The 16,229-nt window shown below is 34.3% G+C and overlaps 1 protein-coding gene across 1 annotated transcript; it reads right to left on the reverse strand.

Moving 5' to 3' along the window:
- Window positions 1-1,666: 1,666 nt before the first annotated feature.
- LOC129876628 (translocon-associated protein subunit alpha-like) lies at window positions 1,667-9,215 on the reverse strand. Its single transcript, XM_055952112.1, has 8 exons — window positions 9,006-9,215; window positions 5,036-5,200; window positions 4,880-4,930; window positions 4,703-4,791; window positions 3,079-3,156; window positions 2,746-2,949; window positions 2,264-2,341; window positions 1,667-2,132 (listed from the first exon to the last, which is right to left on the reverse strand). Exons 1-8 carry the CDS (start codon window positions 9,079-9,081, stop codon window positions 2,082-2,084), a joined length of 792 nt encoding a protein of 263 aa, XP_055808087.1. The 5' UTR covers window positions 9,082-9,215; the 3' UTR covers window positions 1,667-2,081.
- Between the last annotated feature and the right edge of the window lie 7,014 nt (window positions 9,216-16,229).

Raw genomic sequence — 16,229 nt, forward strand, 5'->3', positions numbered from 1 at the left:
GTTTGAGATGCTTAAGGGTATATATATATAGTACAAAAAATGATCACATTTTTATGAGTTACACCAACACATAGTTAAGGACATTCACATGAACTTTTGACTTTATGTTTGGAATGTTTGAAAGGGGGTTTGTAGCTAGCAAAAGTTAAGAAAGAAATAACTAATATGGGTGAGTTGTTAGATCAAAAGCCATTAAACTCATTCAATGAACTATCATCCAACTACAAACCTCGTCTTTTTTTCTATTTCTAAACCTACTTAGCGGTTCTCATTTATGTCAATCTTGCTAAACTCCAGAGTAATTACATGTGAACTTTTGACTACTTTTAGCAGAATTGCCATTTGGGATGTTGAACAAAGACCATAAAATCAATTGTATTTTTAGTTTTTTAGTAGATATAACATGATAAATCGACATAGTTGGTTTGATTTGATCTTTTCTCAAATAAAACGGATCCAAACCGAACCAAGAATACCCTAAATTAGCATTCTTTGTAATAATGTGCCTGATTTGCTTCTTTATCTATGTGTGGTTCACTCTATTCCTGAGCCACATACCTTCAATTCCAGTATTCTACGTAGCAAGTGTAAAATCACAAAATTTAAAGTACCTCACACATTTTTAATTTAAGATTACAAAATTCAAATATCTTCTTTTGTTTCTTATTTGACTTGTCCAATCAAACTAAGACACTTAGATTGAAAGGGAGTATATACTTACTGAAGTAAAAAAGGCAGGTATAATATCATGCTGGCATTTTCATGAAATGGGAATTATTTCTCTTCTCACACTCCCGTGAATCAATGGACATTTCTCAACTAATTTTTCTTGCTATTTACTTCAAAATACTCATACTTATGGACGTACATGCATCATCATGCATATTATATTCCAGTTTCAAATCGAGTTCTTGATCCGTTGGAAAAAATGTTAGCTAACTCGTTCTAGTATATATATTCCTCATCCTGCTACACATGAATTACATCCAGTGTAGCTATGCATTGCCCCTGGCTGACCATTTCAATAATTTTGTACTAAAAGATAGCATCAGATGATTCCAAAATAAAAAGGGGGAAATAAGTGCTGCCTAAGATCAAGTCAATGTTCTTTTAAGTGGACAAAAAACTAGTCAGCACTAAACCTAAGTAATTCATTCTATGATGACAGAGTATACCCAAGTGAAAGAACTATATTTTGTTGAGTAGCTTTTTTGCTCTCACCAAAATGTTTGGGGTCATTTGATATGTTGTATAAGAAAAATAATTATGGTATATAGTTTGATATAGTTTTATCTAATAGAAACTTGCATTATTGCTTATAATTAAATACTTCTACTACTATAATATAATGTGATTCTACTCAAATCATCAGTTTCTCATCCAACCCATTGAACTAGTGCCGTATAGCATACAACGAGTTAGATCCATAAAATTTACCTTGTGAATACATGTTATTGTTCTTTATATAGCTTCTATACCACAACTAATATATTTCTATTGTATGCTCAATTAGGCATTTTGGCAGGCAAGTGATGCCTCTATGCTTTTAAAGATCCACAATATTATATCCAGCAGAACAACAAAAAAAGTCCTTGGTGCCTCAATATGATGAAGCAACTGTTATCTGTGTAATTGATGTGATTTCTAACCACAAAACTCGAGTAGCTGGACGTAACAATATTTTTAATCTACTTTAGGAGTAATACGTTCTTGTCTGTTGACAAATATGCGCACTGATTTCTCTCTATTTCCTCTTACAGATTTTATCAAAGGTAAAAGGAGTCTCCAGACTCGAACAAACCATTAGCTGGCCAAATCTATCTACCGAGAAAAACAATAAACATTTTGAAAGGAAAAAAATGAGAATGTGTTGAGACAAAATTGTCTTTGCCACCTCCAACTACAAGTCAGTTGGCACTAAAAAGATATGGATGATAGGTTTTCCCTCATGCTACAACAGTGGAGAAGGTCTATGTATTCTATTCTCGGAAACCTATTTCATGTTTTGAACTATTCGTAAGTCTAACTCGGGGATCTCTAGCCTCAGCATACTGCTTCGTACATCAGAAAGTTCAAGTCATTCACTTCTTCTTCTTCGACTTGTTGGAGAGCGATTGAGTATACGCAGTTCCCTGCATAAAACACACAGGAAGGAGATTGAAAACTATTCATATCCAAGTCCAAACACAAAAACCAATCATTTTAACATGATTTTAAATAACTAGACAATAAACTATTCTCAACAGTAAAAGAAACCACAAACCTCAAGCCACTCATCCGTGGATGCATCTGTTGTTGCTGTTCCAACTTCAACCTTTGCATTTGGTGCTCTCTTAGTTTTCTATACATGCATCAAAGATTAAAAAAAAATTATGGTTAAAAGAAAAAGGAAAAGGACCAACAGAAGTGCAATATACACTTATCAGACTATAAACACGCATTTACAATAAGACTGTGTAAACCCCTCATACATTTTGTGCTCTTACAGTAATGCCCTTAGATGTACGGATATATCGAACTGTCGCCGCCATATCAAGTCTCAGTCAGTACCAGATTCTAAAGATTGTTGACACCAAACTAGCCTACCGTGTCAGGAGGATAGTCGTGTAAGAGCTGAAAAGGATAACCCTAATCACGACTGAAGCCATTCACACATGTATTAATCAATTCACTCAGTATTTCTGATATAGTAGCAATATTCTTCTGCCCTCGCAAAGTGCATATATAAAGAGTACATGAAATCACCTTTGAGAGATTTTGTATCTGACCACGAATCCAGAATCCAAGAAGGCCAAGGAGGGCAATTCCAAGACAAAACAAGAAAACGGATTCAACACTGAGAAGACCACCAAGCTCAGTCACTTCAATAGTGCCATTGTAGAATGTACTTTGAAAAGGGTTCTGGTCTATCTCATAAACAATAGTGCCAACAAGATCAAAGCTTCCGGGCTGCAACATTAAGAAAAAAGTTATTCAGACTAAGAATAAAGAGCAGCATTCATGTGCGAGCAAAAGAAGTACGAAAATAAGCAGATAGTATAAGAGGAAAGCAGTACAAATGTTTGGCAAGCAACCAACCTGCATAAATTTGCTGACAGCAAATATATATGGGAAAGTGGCCTGAGCAGAAGGTGGAACTGTAGCATTGTTAAAAGCCTAGGAAATGGAAGAAGATACAAAATTAGCAAGGTCTCTAACCCAAATCAAAGTGAAATAGCATGAAAATAGAAGACTCATTTGAACAGGAACTCAAAATTAACAACGGAAGATCACCAGAGTTTTCATCCTGTAAAGCATAATTAAGCAATCGCTGATCTTGTGACAAATAAAAATTTTACTTTACTTTCAAGGCAATCTTAAAGTGATATTTTCTTCTCAAATAATTTACAATTTGCCTTACTTTAAGAACTTGTCAATTTCAGTAATATACAGAAGATTTGTGATAAACCTAAAATTATATCCTAGGAACAATCATATTAAAATATAGACAGAAACCCAAAATGGGAAAAATTGTTTCATTCATGAGAAGAATGAGTTTTGTATACCAACTCATTCACCTGGCACTAACCAGATCACATCCCTTGCTTTTCCACCCTGGGTGGGGGTGGGTATTATTAGTCTCAGCTGCCTCACCTTAACTTTAACATCCATATTGAATGATATATACCATCAAAATCAAATTAGTCACCACTATCAGCAAAGCACACCCCCAAGCTTCACAGGAGGAGCTCATTCTAGCAACTATTAACTCCAATTCTCTATTGAGTCAGCGACAGATTAATGGCAACTGACCTTAGTGCAGCTTGAAAAACCGACAACACACACTATACAATCAACAAAATGCAGTCCATGAAACACTCTGTAAAAGGAAATTTATAGAAAGTCCTAATCACAGCTTCAGAAGCTTTTATCAAATTTATATTTTACCTATCCATTTCTAAATTATAACAATATAATTAACGTTCCAGTTTCTGGGGTATTTCTGTAATATTTAATTAAACTTGAACTTTGCACAAACAGTGGAATGTACTTTTTGGGTGAAGTAGTAGACATGTTGATCTGAACTTTTTTTACGAACAAGTCAAGAGGCTCAGAGCAATCACGATTCATGTCTATTCCCTGGTCATTCTTGAAATCGTTTTATAATAGAAATACAGTTTGGAGATTTTCATATACATAAATGTTAATTTATTTTTTTCATTTTTCACATTGTAAAACTGAAAATGATATGTTCATTCTCGTCATCCTAAACCAATGTGAATTAACCTAAAAAATAAATAAAGACCTTATTATTCATAAGGTGCACTAAATATTTGAAGTCTTCTGACCACCAACTTTTAAGAAAAAACAAAACAACCCTTTCTTAAAACCAGAAAAGTTAAGGGACCTGCAACAACTTGCTTGGAAAGTTGGCTTGCTACAAGCAAGTGCATGAAACTTTAGCTGAATAAGGAAACTATTAACCTTAAGGTCAAAAGTCCACATGGAGAAATCTTAAATAAGATTGAATGTGCCTGGAGAACTCAAAACTAAGTGGATATGAAAATATGTAAATTCCAGCTCAAAGAACCAAAATAACAAGAAAATAAATTTGAGATAAGAAGTTTTTCTTTTCAGCATAAACGACATAATATACCACAAATCTTAAGGAAGAAGCAGAGTGTGGCCTGATTTCTACCAAAAAATAAATCTAAACAATTACCTGTACAGACAGATTTTGAACCAAATAGCGGTGATCAAAAGGAAGGTGAACGCTGGCTTGGATTGCAATGATATTCAAACTTGAATCCCCTGTAATAGGCACCCAAAATTGGGAAATGAATCACTAAAATTAAGCACTTGACGGGGAGGAGAAATACACTGAAACACAAAGGATTACCATCATTTTTCATTCCAACTAACAGCTCACTTTCCTCACCAGCTGCCACTACTGCAAAGACAGAAATGTGATCTGAGAGATGCAATTCTTAAACTAGTACAATCATTTAAGCAAAACAACAAACAAAGAATAAAGATACAAAACAGAAAAACTTACCCTTAGAAGGGTTTTTGGGGAAAACACAAACCGTCTCAATCCCAGGTGCGGGACTAAAGCTATCACTGCCAAAATCTTGGACATCATCATTAACAATTCCAAGATCTCCTGCTTCTCCAGTGCCTTCTACCACTTCTGTTTCAGGGTTGGATTGACATCTAGCAACTATGGAGAAAGTCAAAACAATAAGAAACCAGCATGAAATACAAGAAATAATAGGCCAATATTGTAATGACCTTGAGGGTCATTTTTTAAAATTTGTGTGAAATTACCATTTTACCCCTATCATTAGTGCCCCTGAGTATTATTTGATTGGTTTGTGTAGTTGAAAGTGTCAAAATCTTAATGGTTTGTAAATTGTGCAAATTCTTGAGTTTTATAGTTAAGAGGTGAAAAGGTAATTTTCGGTACCAACCGGAGCTATGGGTCTCGGAACGAAATTTCGTCAATTCCAGTAGCTCCGGAATGTGGAAATTGGTCTAGGAGAGTTAACGGAATTAGTTTTGGAGTTGTAACAAAAATTTGAGGTCTTGAGTTGGGAATTTAAGAAATTTTAGGCCAAGGTTTGACTTTGGTCAACTTTAGGAATTTCGATACTTAGAATGGAATTTCGACAACTCCGTTGGATTCGGGGGATGGTTTTTCGTCTAGAAAAAGTGTTGGCTGAATTTTTAGAGGTCCCGAGCCCATTTTGGTATTTTGAAGGCCTAAGTTGGTTTGGTTGCAACTTTTCGAGTTTCGGGTCAAGGAGATCTTGAATTTGAATTCTGATGGTTCCATCAGCTCCGGAATGACCAAATTAGGCTAATAGCATTGTTGGCATGACTATCGAGGCAATCAATACGAGTTTGGGCTATTTGGCGCTTTTGACTTTGAAAGTTAGCCTATGGTTAACTTTGGTCAACATCCGCTAGTCTAGAGCTAGAGAAAGATTTTGACTTTATCAATTAATATCCTACAGCTTGCATTCGTCTTGCACAACCGCCCCAGGAAAGTAATTATCATTAAGAGGGGGAACTTTGATATCTAACTACGACAGCTATGGGGCACGAAGGGTTTAAGAATAAGAACAAGTGACGGAGAAGTCGTTTACTGATTAGCTGCTTGAACGTGGAAAGATGTCGGGGCCTCAACGATCCCGATGGCGATGTCCAAAGCGTGACGGATCGGGTCAAATTGAGGAGCTTGCTGTTGGAAAACGTACTTGGATGAAAATTCTGACAGCGCGATTAGTTCTAGAATATCAAGTTTGGTCTAAAACAACTCTTGTTTGCTTTCCGACGTTTTCGTTCTAATCCCGAGGCCCATTGTGGAATTTGGCTTAAAATAAGACTTTGATGTGGGATCTACTTTTTATTAAAATGATCTCATATGATAATTTCGAATGCGTCATTGAGTTCGGAATATCAAATTTAGTGGGGTAGCATATCTGATTTATTTTTACCGAGTTCCGAACGAATTTCGAAGGTTCGTTTGGAAACTTTAAATAATGCAAAAATCAGAAAAAATCTGGTGCAAAAGTGCAGATTTTTCAGATTTTCTCTCAACTTTGAACCCTCATTTCTTGAGCTTTTCAAGTCCAAATCTGACGATTCAAGAGTCTATCTTCAAGAGAATTTCATGGAAAATCCATTAGTGAGCTCGGAATCTTGATTAGAAGCTTCATTGGAGATAAGATTTGATGTTTTAGATGCTACCTCGACCATTTTCAGATTCAGATTTTTGTTAACTTTGGAAGATGATTTCTTGGTCATCTTAGATCCGAATTCAGTGATTCAAAGCTCTAAATTGTGTAGTTTTTCCGCAGGAATCCAGTGGTGAGCTCAGAAACTTGATTAGGAGCTTCGTGTGAGATAAATTCGCTAATCTAGCAGCTGCCTTTATTATTTTCGAGTTGGAATTTTAATGGATTTTGGAAGATTGTTTCTTGGTCATCTTAGCTCCGTTTTTAATGATTCTTGGATCTAAATTGTGAGTTTTTCAACAAGGAACATCGTGGTGAGATTATCCTTTACCAGTTTCTGCAATTACTATCTTTCAAAACATCTTTAAATCAAGATTTCAAAAGTGGATTATGGGGTTTTCTTCCAAGTTAGAAAATTGTATTTTTATGATTTGGAACTCGATTCTTGCTCGATTTTAATGGGTTTTTCAGCCACGAACTCTACTCGATGTGTAGAAGATAATTTTCAAATAAAATTTCAGATTTGACCCTTTTCAAAAATAATTAATTTTTGAACTATTTTACCCCGGTTCCGAAACCTATCAATATAGGTGTAATTGAACTCCTTGTGATGTGTATGTTCCATTGTTGATAGTGGGTTGTCATTCCGAGTGTTGAATTCGAGAGTTGCTTGTTCGGTGGAGGTGTTCGAGTGCAGTTTCGACAATTGAGGTAGGTTTTTGAGTCTCTTGGTATCTTAAATCCCTGACCGAGGCAGTTTTATGGCAGGGTAGTGGATGCATTGTGATCCCTTGACCACGAGGAGGTGGCAAGGATAATGAGATATTGTGGTTGAGGTATATGGTCTGCGAGACCCCCATGGGTCCTGCTTGGTAACACAGCTCGGCAGGTGTATATGACAGGTTGTGCGACAGTCTTGATTCCACCGTACCACCACATCATTGCATCATCATATTGCATTGCATTAATATCTGTGTTGCTTGAATTATCTGGTTAATTGTGATTATGAGCTGTTATTATGGATTTACTTTACTCGCGCCATTATATATATAAACTGGCGGCACCGATGCCGAAGTGGGACTTTTCTATATGCAGGTGGAAGCGTTCCTTAGTTTATTTCATAGGTTTGATTAATTCCTTATACTCAGTTGGCTAAAACCTACTGAGTACATGTGAATTGTACTCACCCCTACTTTTGTGTCCCTTTTTGATGCAAATACTAGTCAGGGTACCTCATGTGTCAGTAGATATTCTAGCGAATTGTATATTCTCATATTAGTGGTGAGGTCCCAAAATTCGGATCGTCACTAGTCTATTTTTATTTTTCAGTCTTTTGTATCATTCAGAGACTTATATTGTATCTTCAGACTCGAACCTTGTATTAGATGCTTTTTATACTTATGACTCCAGATTTTTGGATAATTTCTTCAGTATCTTTCTTTTCATTTAAATCGTGGCATGACTTTTCCTTTGGAAGTCTCTTATGAGTTTTACTTTTAAGCTTACACATCAGGTTGGGTTTTGGGATGTGTGCCATCATGACCTCGATTTTTGGGTCGTGACAAATATCTGAAAGGAATTCCTTCTAATAATCAACTGCAAAAGCAGACAATCTAATAAGCAAATCAACTATACAAATCCTCTGTAACCTTTCTGTTCTAATCGGAGACAAAAGCCTAGAAGATACTAAGGTATGCAAACATCAAGAATGACAAACTGAAACCTGAAAATCAAGTAACTGAACTACTCTATTAAGTAGGATCCATGCATGCCTCAACAGTTCCTTTCTCATGTCATATATAAAATGAGATGACAACAAGAGATTATCAAATCAAAGACAGTTAATTTAACTACCGAATTACTAGTACAACGTTTCCACTATTTCCACCCACAGCACAATTCAAATTCTCACTACTATTTCCCAAAGACTAAATTTTGCTTTAAACTTCCGTTTCCAAATGGAAAAGAGTATCAAGGTATGTAGCCTAAGCATTCAGTATCTCAAATAAGAGACAGATTTACTCAACAAAGACCAATCGCATATTCACATCCCATCCCCACATCAACTAGGAAGATAACATAATTGGAAACAAATACATAAAATAATTTCAAAAACAAATAGCAAGAGCCAGTGATCCATTGCATCTCAACTTTTAATAGTAAAATAGAAACCTCGATTGCATCGAATTGAATCACAATTTCAAAGATCAGACAAAAGATTATTGCATAAAGCTAAAAGACATTGAAGAATGTCCTCAGGAGAGATCTGGATCTGAGAAAACGAACCTTGAAGAAATGATGAAGAGAAGAGAATGAGAGCCAGGAAAACAGAGAAAACCCTAATTGACATTGTAGATCTCATTCGACGGGAGAGCTAACAGAAATGTAGAGCTGAGCTAAGAGGGACAAAAAAACCCAGCAAAACTCCAGCAGTTTTGTCTTCTTTCGGCGACGGTAAAACAGAGGAATAGGAAGTGAATCTCCTCGTGTTAGGAAACAGGGATATCCAAAGCAAACCAATACGGGGGCCCAACTTAACCATTGCAATTAACAAACGTTTTTTTTATTTTCAAAATTAGCTAGCATATTTTTAAAAAATAAAATAAAATAAAATCTGGTAAGGCTTCATTTGTTTTCAATCAAATTAAAACGTTTGAATTGAAATGTACATTTTAATATTAAAATATATATTAAATTTTATATGTTTATACTTAATAAAGGTCTGAATCTTAGTCAATCAGAGTGAGTACATTAAATGAGTCTGATTTTTAGATCTGATTGGCAACCATAACGCTCTAACGCACGTCGTTATGGCGCTTTGGAACACTGCCGATCGCCACCTCATGCAAGTTTTTAAAAAGTCTTCCAATAATCTAAAAAGATCTAAATGAATCAAATTTGTAAGAGAAAATTAATAACATTCAGACTCATTTAATGCGTTTTATTCCACACATAAAAGAAAGTGAGCTTCCGCCTCTCTCTCCCTCTACATACGTCTCTTCCTCTCTTTTCTCAATCAAATATTCATTTTCTTTTTTGAACTAGTAAGTTTTCATAATCTTTACAAGTATTTTGTTTAGTATTTTGTTTAGTATTTTTTTTATATTAACAATTTTTGGGGTGTATTGATATTTGTGATCAAGAACTCTTGTGTCCATATTTTTTGTTGGATGCATTGATGTTTATCAAGAACTCAAGGTTTCTGAGTGAAAAATATTGATCAAGATTAAAAATAACTAGGTAAAATATACAATTATGTAAAATACACAACTATGCATATACTTGAGGTCTCTTATTAAAATTTTATTATAAGCCACTAATTTTATTTAGATTCTTTGATCATCAAACACTATCTGTGTGAATACACTAGATATATTTTTATTGATGTAGTAGTAAGAGAAAGAAGTGATATCATATCTTATAATTAGTAGATTAACATTTACTTCTATATTGTAAATGTAAAGGTTTTTTCCCTTCGTTTTTGATCTTTTTATTTTGATTGTCTTTGTTTGGATACTTTTAATTGCATATGTTCACATGTTGTATTGATTAGATTTTAATATTTCACTATGACATAATTTAGTGAAAATTCAAGAGTTCTTTGAAAAAATATGATAAGACTTTCTGAGAAAATTGTATTCAAGAAATATTCTTAAATGACAGATTTGAAAGTAGTTTGAAGTCAGACTCGTAGAATAAGATTAAAAAACCTTTGAAAAATATTGGTCAACATTAAAATTATGTAAAATATACAAATATACAAAAGTATATATATATATATATATATATATATATATATATATATATATATACACACACACACACACACTTGAGGTCTCTTATGCCAAAGAATCGTTCCAAGACTGAAGGCAAGAGCTTGGTTGATCCGCCATTGATGATGGTAGTGGAGGTAGAAGATGTTTTGGTTATATCTTTTATGAGTTGTTTCCCCTCTCTACTTATTGAAGGAACGTATCGAAGAGCGCATCTAACGTTTTTACATGTGTGTAGATGATCTCTTTTGGTATCTTGCCTTCTTTTGGAGGGTTTGCGCTTGCTCAGACTCTTCATTTTTGCGAAGGAGATTGTTTGTCATACTTTTTTTGGCGTCTCTTCTGTGAATGTTGAGGGTTTGTTCATTTGAGTCTGCCTTAGAAATGTGTGCAATTTCGTAATATATAGCCTAGTCTCCAACAACATGCATGTACACAAGATTTTCTTATCTCTTGTATTAAAGTTAGCAAACCAAAAATAACAAAGATGAAAAGAAAAAAAAGTATCTGAGTCCACAGAACTCATTGTGTGTCCTTAAAGAATTTAATCCACTCACTGTACCCGAGGTTACGGATTATTTTCTCCCAAGGTAAAACGGATAAACCATTAAAGAAGTAGCGGTATCTCAAACTTCTATAATTCCAGCAAACTCAAAAGTGAGCAACGAAATCACAAAAAGACACAACTTTATTTGTAAGAAAATATATGCAGAAAAGGGAGAATTTTTTATCATGAAAATTGAGAGGAAACCTCTCCATTTATAGCCAACGAAGGGTGCGAATTCACCTGTTCAGAACAAGTGTGGTGTCTTTTGAGAAAAGAAATATTTGTTCGGAAGGATCATGTCCTTTCGAATGAATTTCAAATGCGTGAATTAATTTAGTTAATTCGGTTGCGCGAATTCAATTAATTAAAATTTAATTCATGAATTAATTAATTAATCAACAATTTTGAATTAATACTGAATTAATATTCAGAAAAAGAAAATCAATTAATGAAATTAATAAATAAATTTTGTCTAAAAAATTATTAATCAATCACATCATTTGTCAAAGTCAAAGCCGAGCGAGCGAGCGACGACGATGGCGCGAGGGGACACCCTCTACTCAATCCTTTAAGAGTTAAAAGAAGTGTTTCCTTATATAAGGATAAAACATTTCATGTGTTCTACCAATGAGGGAGAAATGACTTTTCATTTTCCCTTCATTTGGTTCCCCCACATTTCTCAATTTTTATTTCTCATTCACACCTCACTCAACCCCAACAATCTCTCACATGAATGGAGAATGACTATTATTTAAAATATATGCATGAAAAATTATGTGATTCGTAAGTAAGAATCAATTGCATTTGGATAAATAGATTTTTCTTTGAACTTTCTATAGTGAACATATATTGGATATACTCGGTCAATCGATAGATTCTATATTATAGATTCTATATCTTTGAACCGTCGAGGTTTGGTGTATACCTAGACAACATAAGTCACACAATTAACCCTTTAACTGTCTTTGGTTCTCATTGTTTTGTTCATTTCAGCCATGAACACTTCCTAGTTCATAAGTGTGTAAAATATTGGCCTTACCGAATTCTCTTTGAAGCGGCTTACACTTCACACTTACATAGATGATTTCTAAATATGTTATCCCATAGAAATACTATTTGATATACCCTGTATCAAACTTAGATATTATTAAAAGATCCTAATACCTTATCCTTATTACTGAACATTGCCGCATCATGAGAATGAATCATAAACATTATTTTGACAATGTTGAACCGCCATTAATGACTTTGTTTGATCTCCTTGAACCTAGATCTTGGGATCTCCAGTCTTCTAGGTAGAGTTACCGCCACGATGATTTGTTCTAGACCATAGTCCCATTCCCTTTTATGATCTCTCAACTCCCTCTCTACTTAGGCCTTTTGTAAGTGAATCCGACACATTATCTTTTGATTTTTAATAGTCAATTGTGATAATTCTACTAGAGAGTAGTTTTCTAACGATATTATGTCTTCCTCGTATGTGATGAGACTTACCGCTATACATAATGCTTCCTGAGCTTCCTATTGCAGCTTAACTGTCACAATGTATGCATATAAGAGCTATTGGTTTGGGCTAAAATGAAATATATTCTAAGAAATTTTGGATCCATTCAGCTTCTTCATTGGTTTTGTCTAAGACTATGAACTCAGACTCCATTGTAGAGCGAGCTATACATGTTTGTTTGGATGATTTCCAAGATATTGCTCCTCCATCAATAGTGAAAACTTACCCACTTGTGGACTTAATTTTAGTTGATCCAGTAATTCAATTTGTATCACTATATCCTTCAACAACTCCTGGATACTTGTTATAATGCAAAGAAAAGTCTTGAGTGTTTTCTAAATATTCCAAAACTTGTTTCATTGCCATTCAATGATTTTTATTAGGATTACTTGTGTATCAACTCAATTTACTTATAACACAAGCTATGTTTGGTCGAGTGTAACACCCCAATTTATTTCTAAGAATTATTTATTTATTTTTTTAGTTATGTTTTTGGATGATCTGACTTTAGGAGGACATAACCCTATCAAAATTTGAAAATTTGGGAAAACCCATAAAATGAAAGTTGTAGATAATTGAAATACCTTTCCAACCATAGGTCATGGGCTTATATATGACATCGGAATAAAAAGTTATGGACATTATAAGGCAGAAGGGTCAAGATGGGCAGAAAGTTTGGCCCAACCCGATTCCAAGTCGGGTCAGCCCACATTTCTTACCATGTAAGAGATAAGTTCAGCCTTATCTCTTACCTTTCATTCAATATACTTCCAGAACACCATAGAGATATATATATATATATAGAGAGAGAGAGAGAGAGAATTAAAAGCCATTATTTACCCAAATTCGAGTCCCGATTTTCGAAGCTCGTGAAGAGAAAAACGTTGCACGTTGCGTTGTCTTCATTTTGAGCTAAAAATCAGAGAATAAGGAGTGTATTAAGGTGGTTGACTTATACTTCAAGGTAAGATTTAGGTGTTGTTTTTCCTTATTATCAAGCTTGTTTAGAGATTTAACGGATTAGAACGGAGAAAATAGTGTTATAAACTTGTTTGTTGCTTTGTTGGAATTTATGGATTAGGGGATGTTTTGGTTAGATTAAATGGGTGGAATTAGTTAAGTTATGAAGTAGAATGATTGTTGATATTGTTGTTGATGTTCTTGATAAGTTGTTGTCGAAATTGGGGGAATAAACTTTGCTTGCAAACCCGTTTTTGGTTGGGACTGCTTTAGTAATTGTAGTATAACTCCTTGTGTAAAACTTAGTTTTGAGTGATTCAAGATGTTTTGAAAATCTATTTCATAGGGCTATAACTTTTATTTAGGATCCAAAATCCAGTTTTGCTTTTATTGACTCGAAAAAGGGTGATGAAGTACAGGGGAGGTGCTGCCCAGATTTTGGTCTAAAAATCCTACATGGACTGCTGTGGGTATTTTGAGCATATCTTGTTGTACATAATTGCTGTAGGGGTGATTCAAAGTTGTATATGACCCTAAGACATATATCTATAACTTTCTTTGAGGACACAAAGCCTAATTCTCCCATTTACCCCTTCGAAACTGAGCAGCAATACAAGACAGTAGTGCTGCCCAGAATTTCCATTTTGATACTTTGGGTTGATTTTCAGTGATTTTATGTTTAGTTTCGATATGTTGGAACTTTTAAACTTAAGTAGATATTTGATTGTGTATTTAAGGTGTATATTATCTTATACAAGCTAAGAGGAACTGTTTGACGAAGTGGATTTTGGTTGATCTATGACATAGAGAAATTGAACTCCTCAAGTGGTGGTAGAACTTGTTGTGTGCTAAAACGCCAAGGTTCGTGTATAAACTTGAACTTGAAATATTTTATTTTTCTGAAATTTAAAGTATTTTATTGGGTTGTTTCCTTACTCCTTGTTTTGTATTTTGGTATGACTATTATCTCAAGTATTGCAAAACTTTCGTTGAATCGCCCACTTGTACGAATTGCTTGATCATTTTGCATTCTTGTTGGGAATTTGTCCTTCTTGTTATGGTGACTTGTCATCGATATTGGCATGCCTCTCGATTCAGATCTTGCCCATCTTGACTTTGGATTTACATTTCGTCTTGACGATGGATTTTCGTTCATTTTTTAGTACGAGTGAAAAGCCACTTTCAACATGGTCTTTGATCTTCTTGATATTGGGTGACGACCCTTCTTGATATGGACACTTCTTGATTTCGGGGCTTCGGTCCGTCTTGATATTGATTGTGCTTAGTGTGAAGGCATGACGTACATATGGGGTGAAATTGATTATTTGACTACTATTTTGAATTGAATTATAAGCATCCTTGGTACTTAAGCCTTTGAATATTAGTATTGATATTTTGAAACTCTCTAAGATTTGTATTCGATACTTGATATACTTGTTCACTTGGACTTAATGCTACCTTATTGAACCGCTTATGATGAAAAAGGAAATTTGAGAATTTTTAATGGCTCTAAGTCCAAAGGTTATACACCACTAAGCTTTATGCTTAGCGATAGTTGTTTCCTATCGTAGGTGATGTGCGAGACGGGATATGAAGATGGCCATGTGGAGTAGACTTTTTGAGAGCTCTTTTGAAGATCACATATGCATATACATCTAGTTTTTGTATATTATTTTGGGGACTTGTACATGATATATGTGTGGCACTTATGTACGAAATTTTGAAGGCTTGTAACTTGAACCAAGTGACTAATTTTGTTATTCTAGAGTGTGCTTTTAACTCAAGTTATGCAATGTACTAGGTTATATTTTGACTTGTCATTATGCACGAAGGAAGATAATATTTTTGTGATAATTACTTATTTGAAGTTTTGTGTATTTATGGACCTGCAGTATTGTTGAATTGGAAATCATTTTTTTTAAAATAAAACTCCTATATCGTATTTCAATAAGTTTTTTTTAGGATAAAAAAAATAGTAATAATTAGTTTTTGTTTCGTAAGTGGTATTCTCCTAAAAGGGGATGCTACATCGAGTACAGTTCATGATATACATCAAACTCCCAACCACTCTAACATAATCCAATTGAGTCTTATTTTCACCTTTATTCTTAGCAAGATCAAGGTTCACATCAATTGGTGTTTTTGCTCTTTTGAAGTTTAAGCACTTGTATATTTTAAGTACTTTTTAGATATAATGAGATTGAGACAATGCTAGACCTTGAGAAGTTTTGTAAATCTTAATTCTCAATATCAAATCAGCATCTCCTAGATCTTTCACATCGAACTTACTAGCAAGCATACATTAAGTAGCAGTTATGTTAGCAATGTCGTTACTCATTATTAGCTTACATATAAACAAATAATGACAACTTTGTTTGGAGTGTATTTAATATAAACACATTCATCACACTCATTAATCTTAAATTAATTTGTCAACATGGTTTGGCCAAACTTCGCATGCCATTGTTTAGGTGCTTGTTTTAGTTCATAAAGTAACTTAACAAGTTTGCACACTTTATTTACCAGGAACCACAAAGCCCTTGGGTTGTTCCATATAAATTTCTTACTCCAATTTTTCATTTATGAAAGCTATTTTTACATCTATTTGAAGGTCATATACTGTAGCTAGTGCAATTAACATCCAAATGGATGTAATCCTAGTTACTGGCGAGTATATGTCAAAATAATCAAGACCTTCTTTCTGTCTAAAGCCTTTGATGACAAGT

The sequence above is a fragment of the Solanum dulcamara genome, chromosome 12 (genome assembly GCF_947179165.1).
Source record: "Solanum dulcamara chromosome 12, daSolDulc1.2, whole genome shotgun sequence".
Taxonomy (NCBI): Eukaryota; Viridiplantae; Streptophyta; class Magnoliopsida; order Solanales; family Solanaceae; genus Solanum; species Solanum dulcamara.

Coding starts and splice junctions, on each gene's coding strand:
- LOC129876628 (XM_055952112.1), bottom strand. CDS start 9,081: ATGAGATCTACAATGTCAATTAGGGTTTTCTCTGTTTTCCTGGCTCTC. Junction 5,201..9,005: donor CTCTTCATCATTTCTTCAAG/GTTCGTTTTCTC, acceptor CTTTCTCCATAG/TTGCTAGATGTCAATCCAAC. Junction 2,342..2,745: donor AGATACAAAATCTCTCAAAG/GTGATTTCATGT, acceptor ATGCATGTATAG/AAAACTAAGAGAGCACCAAA.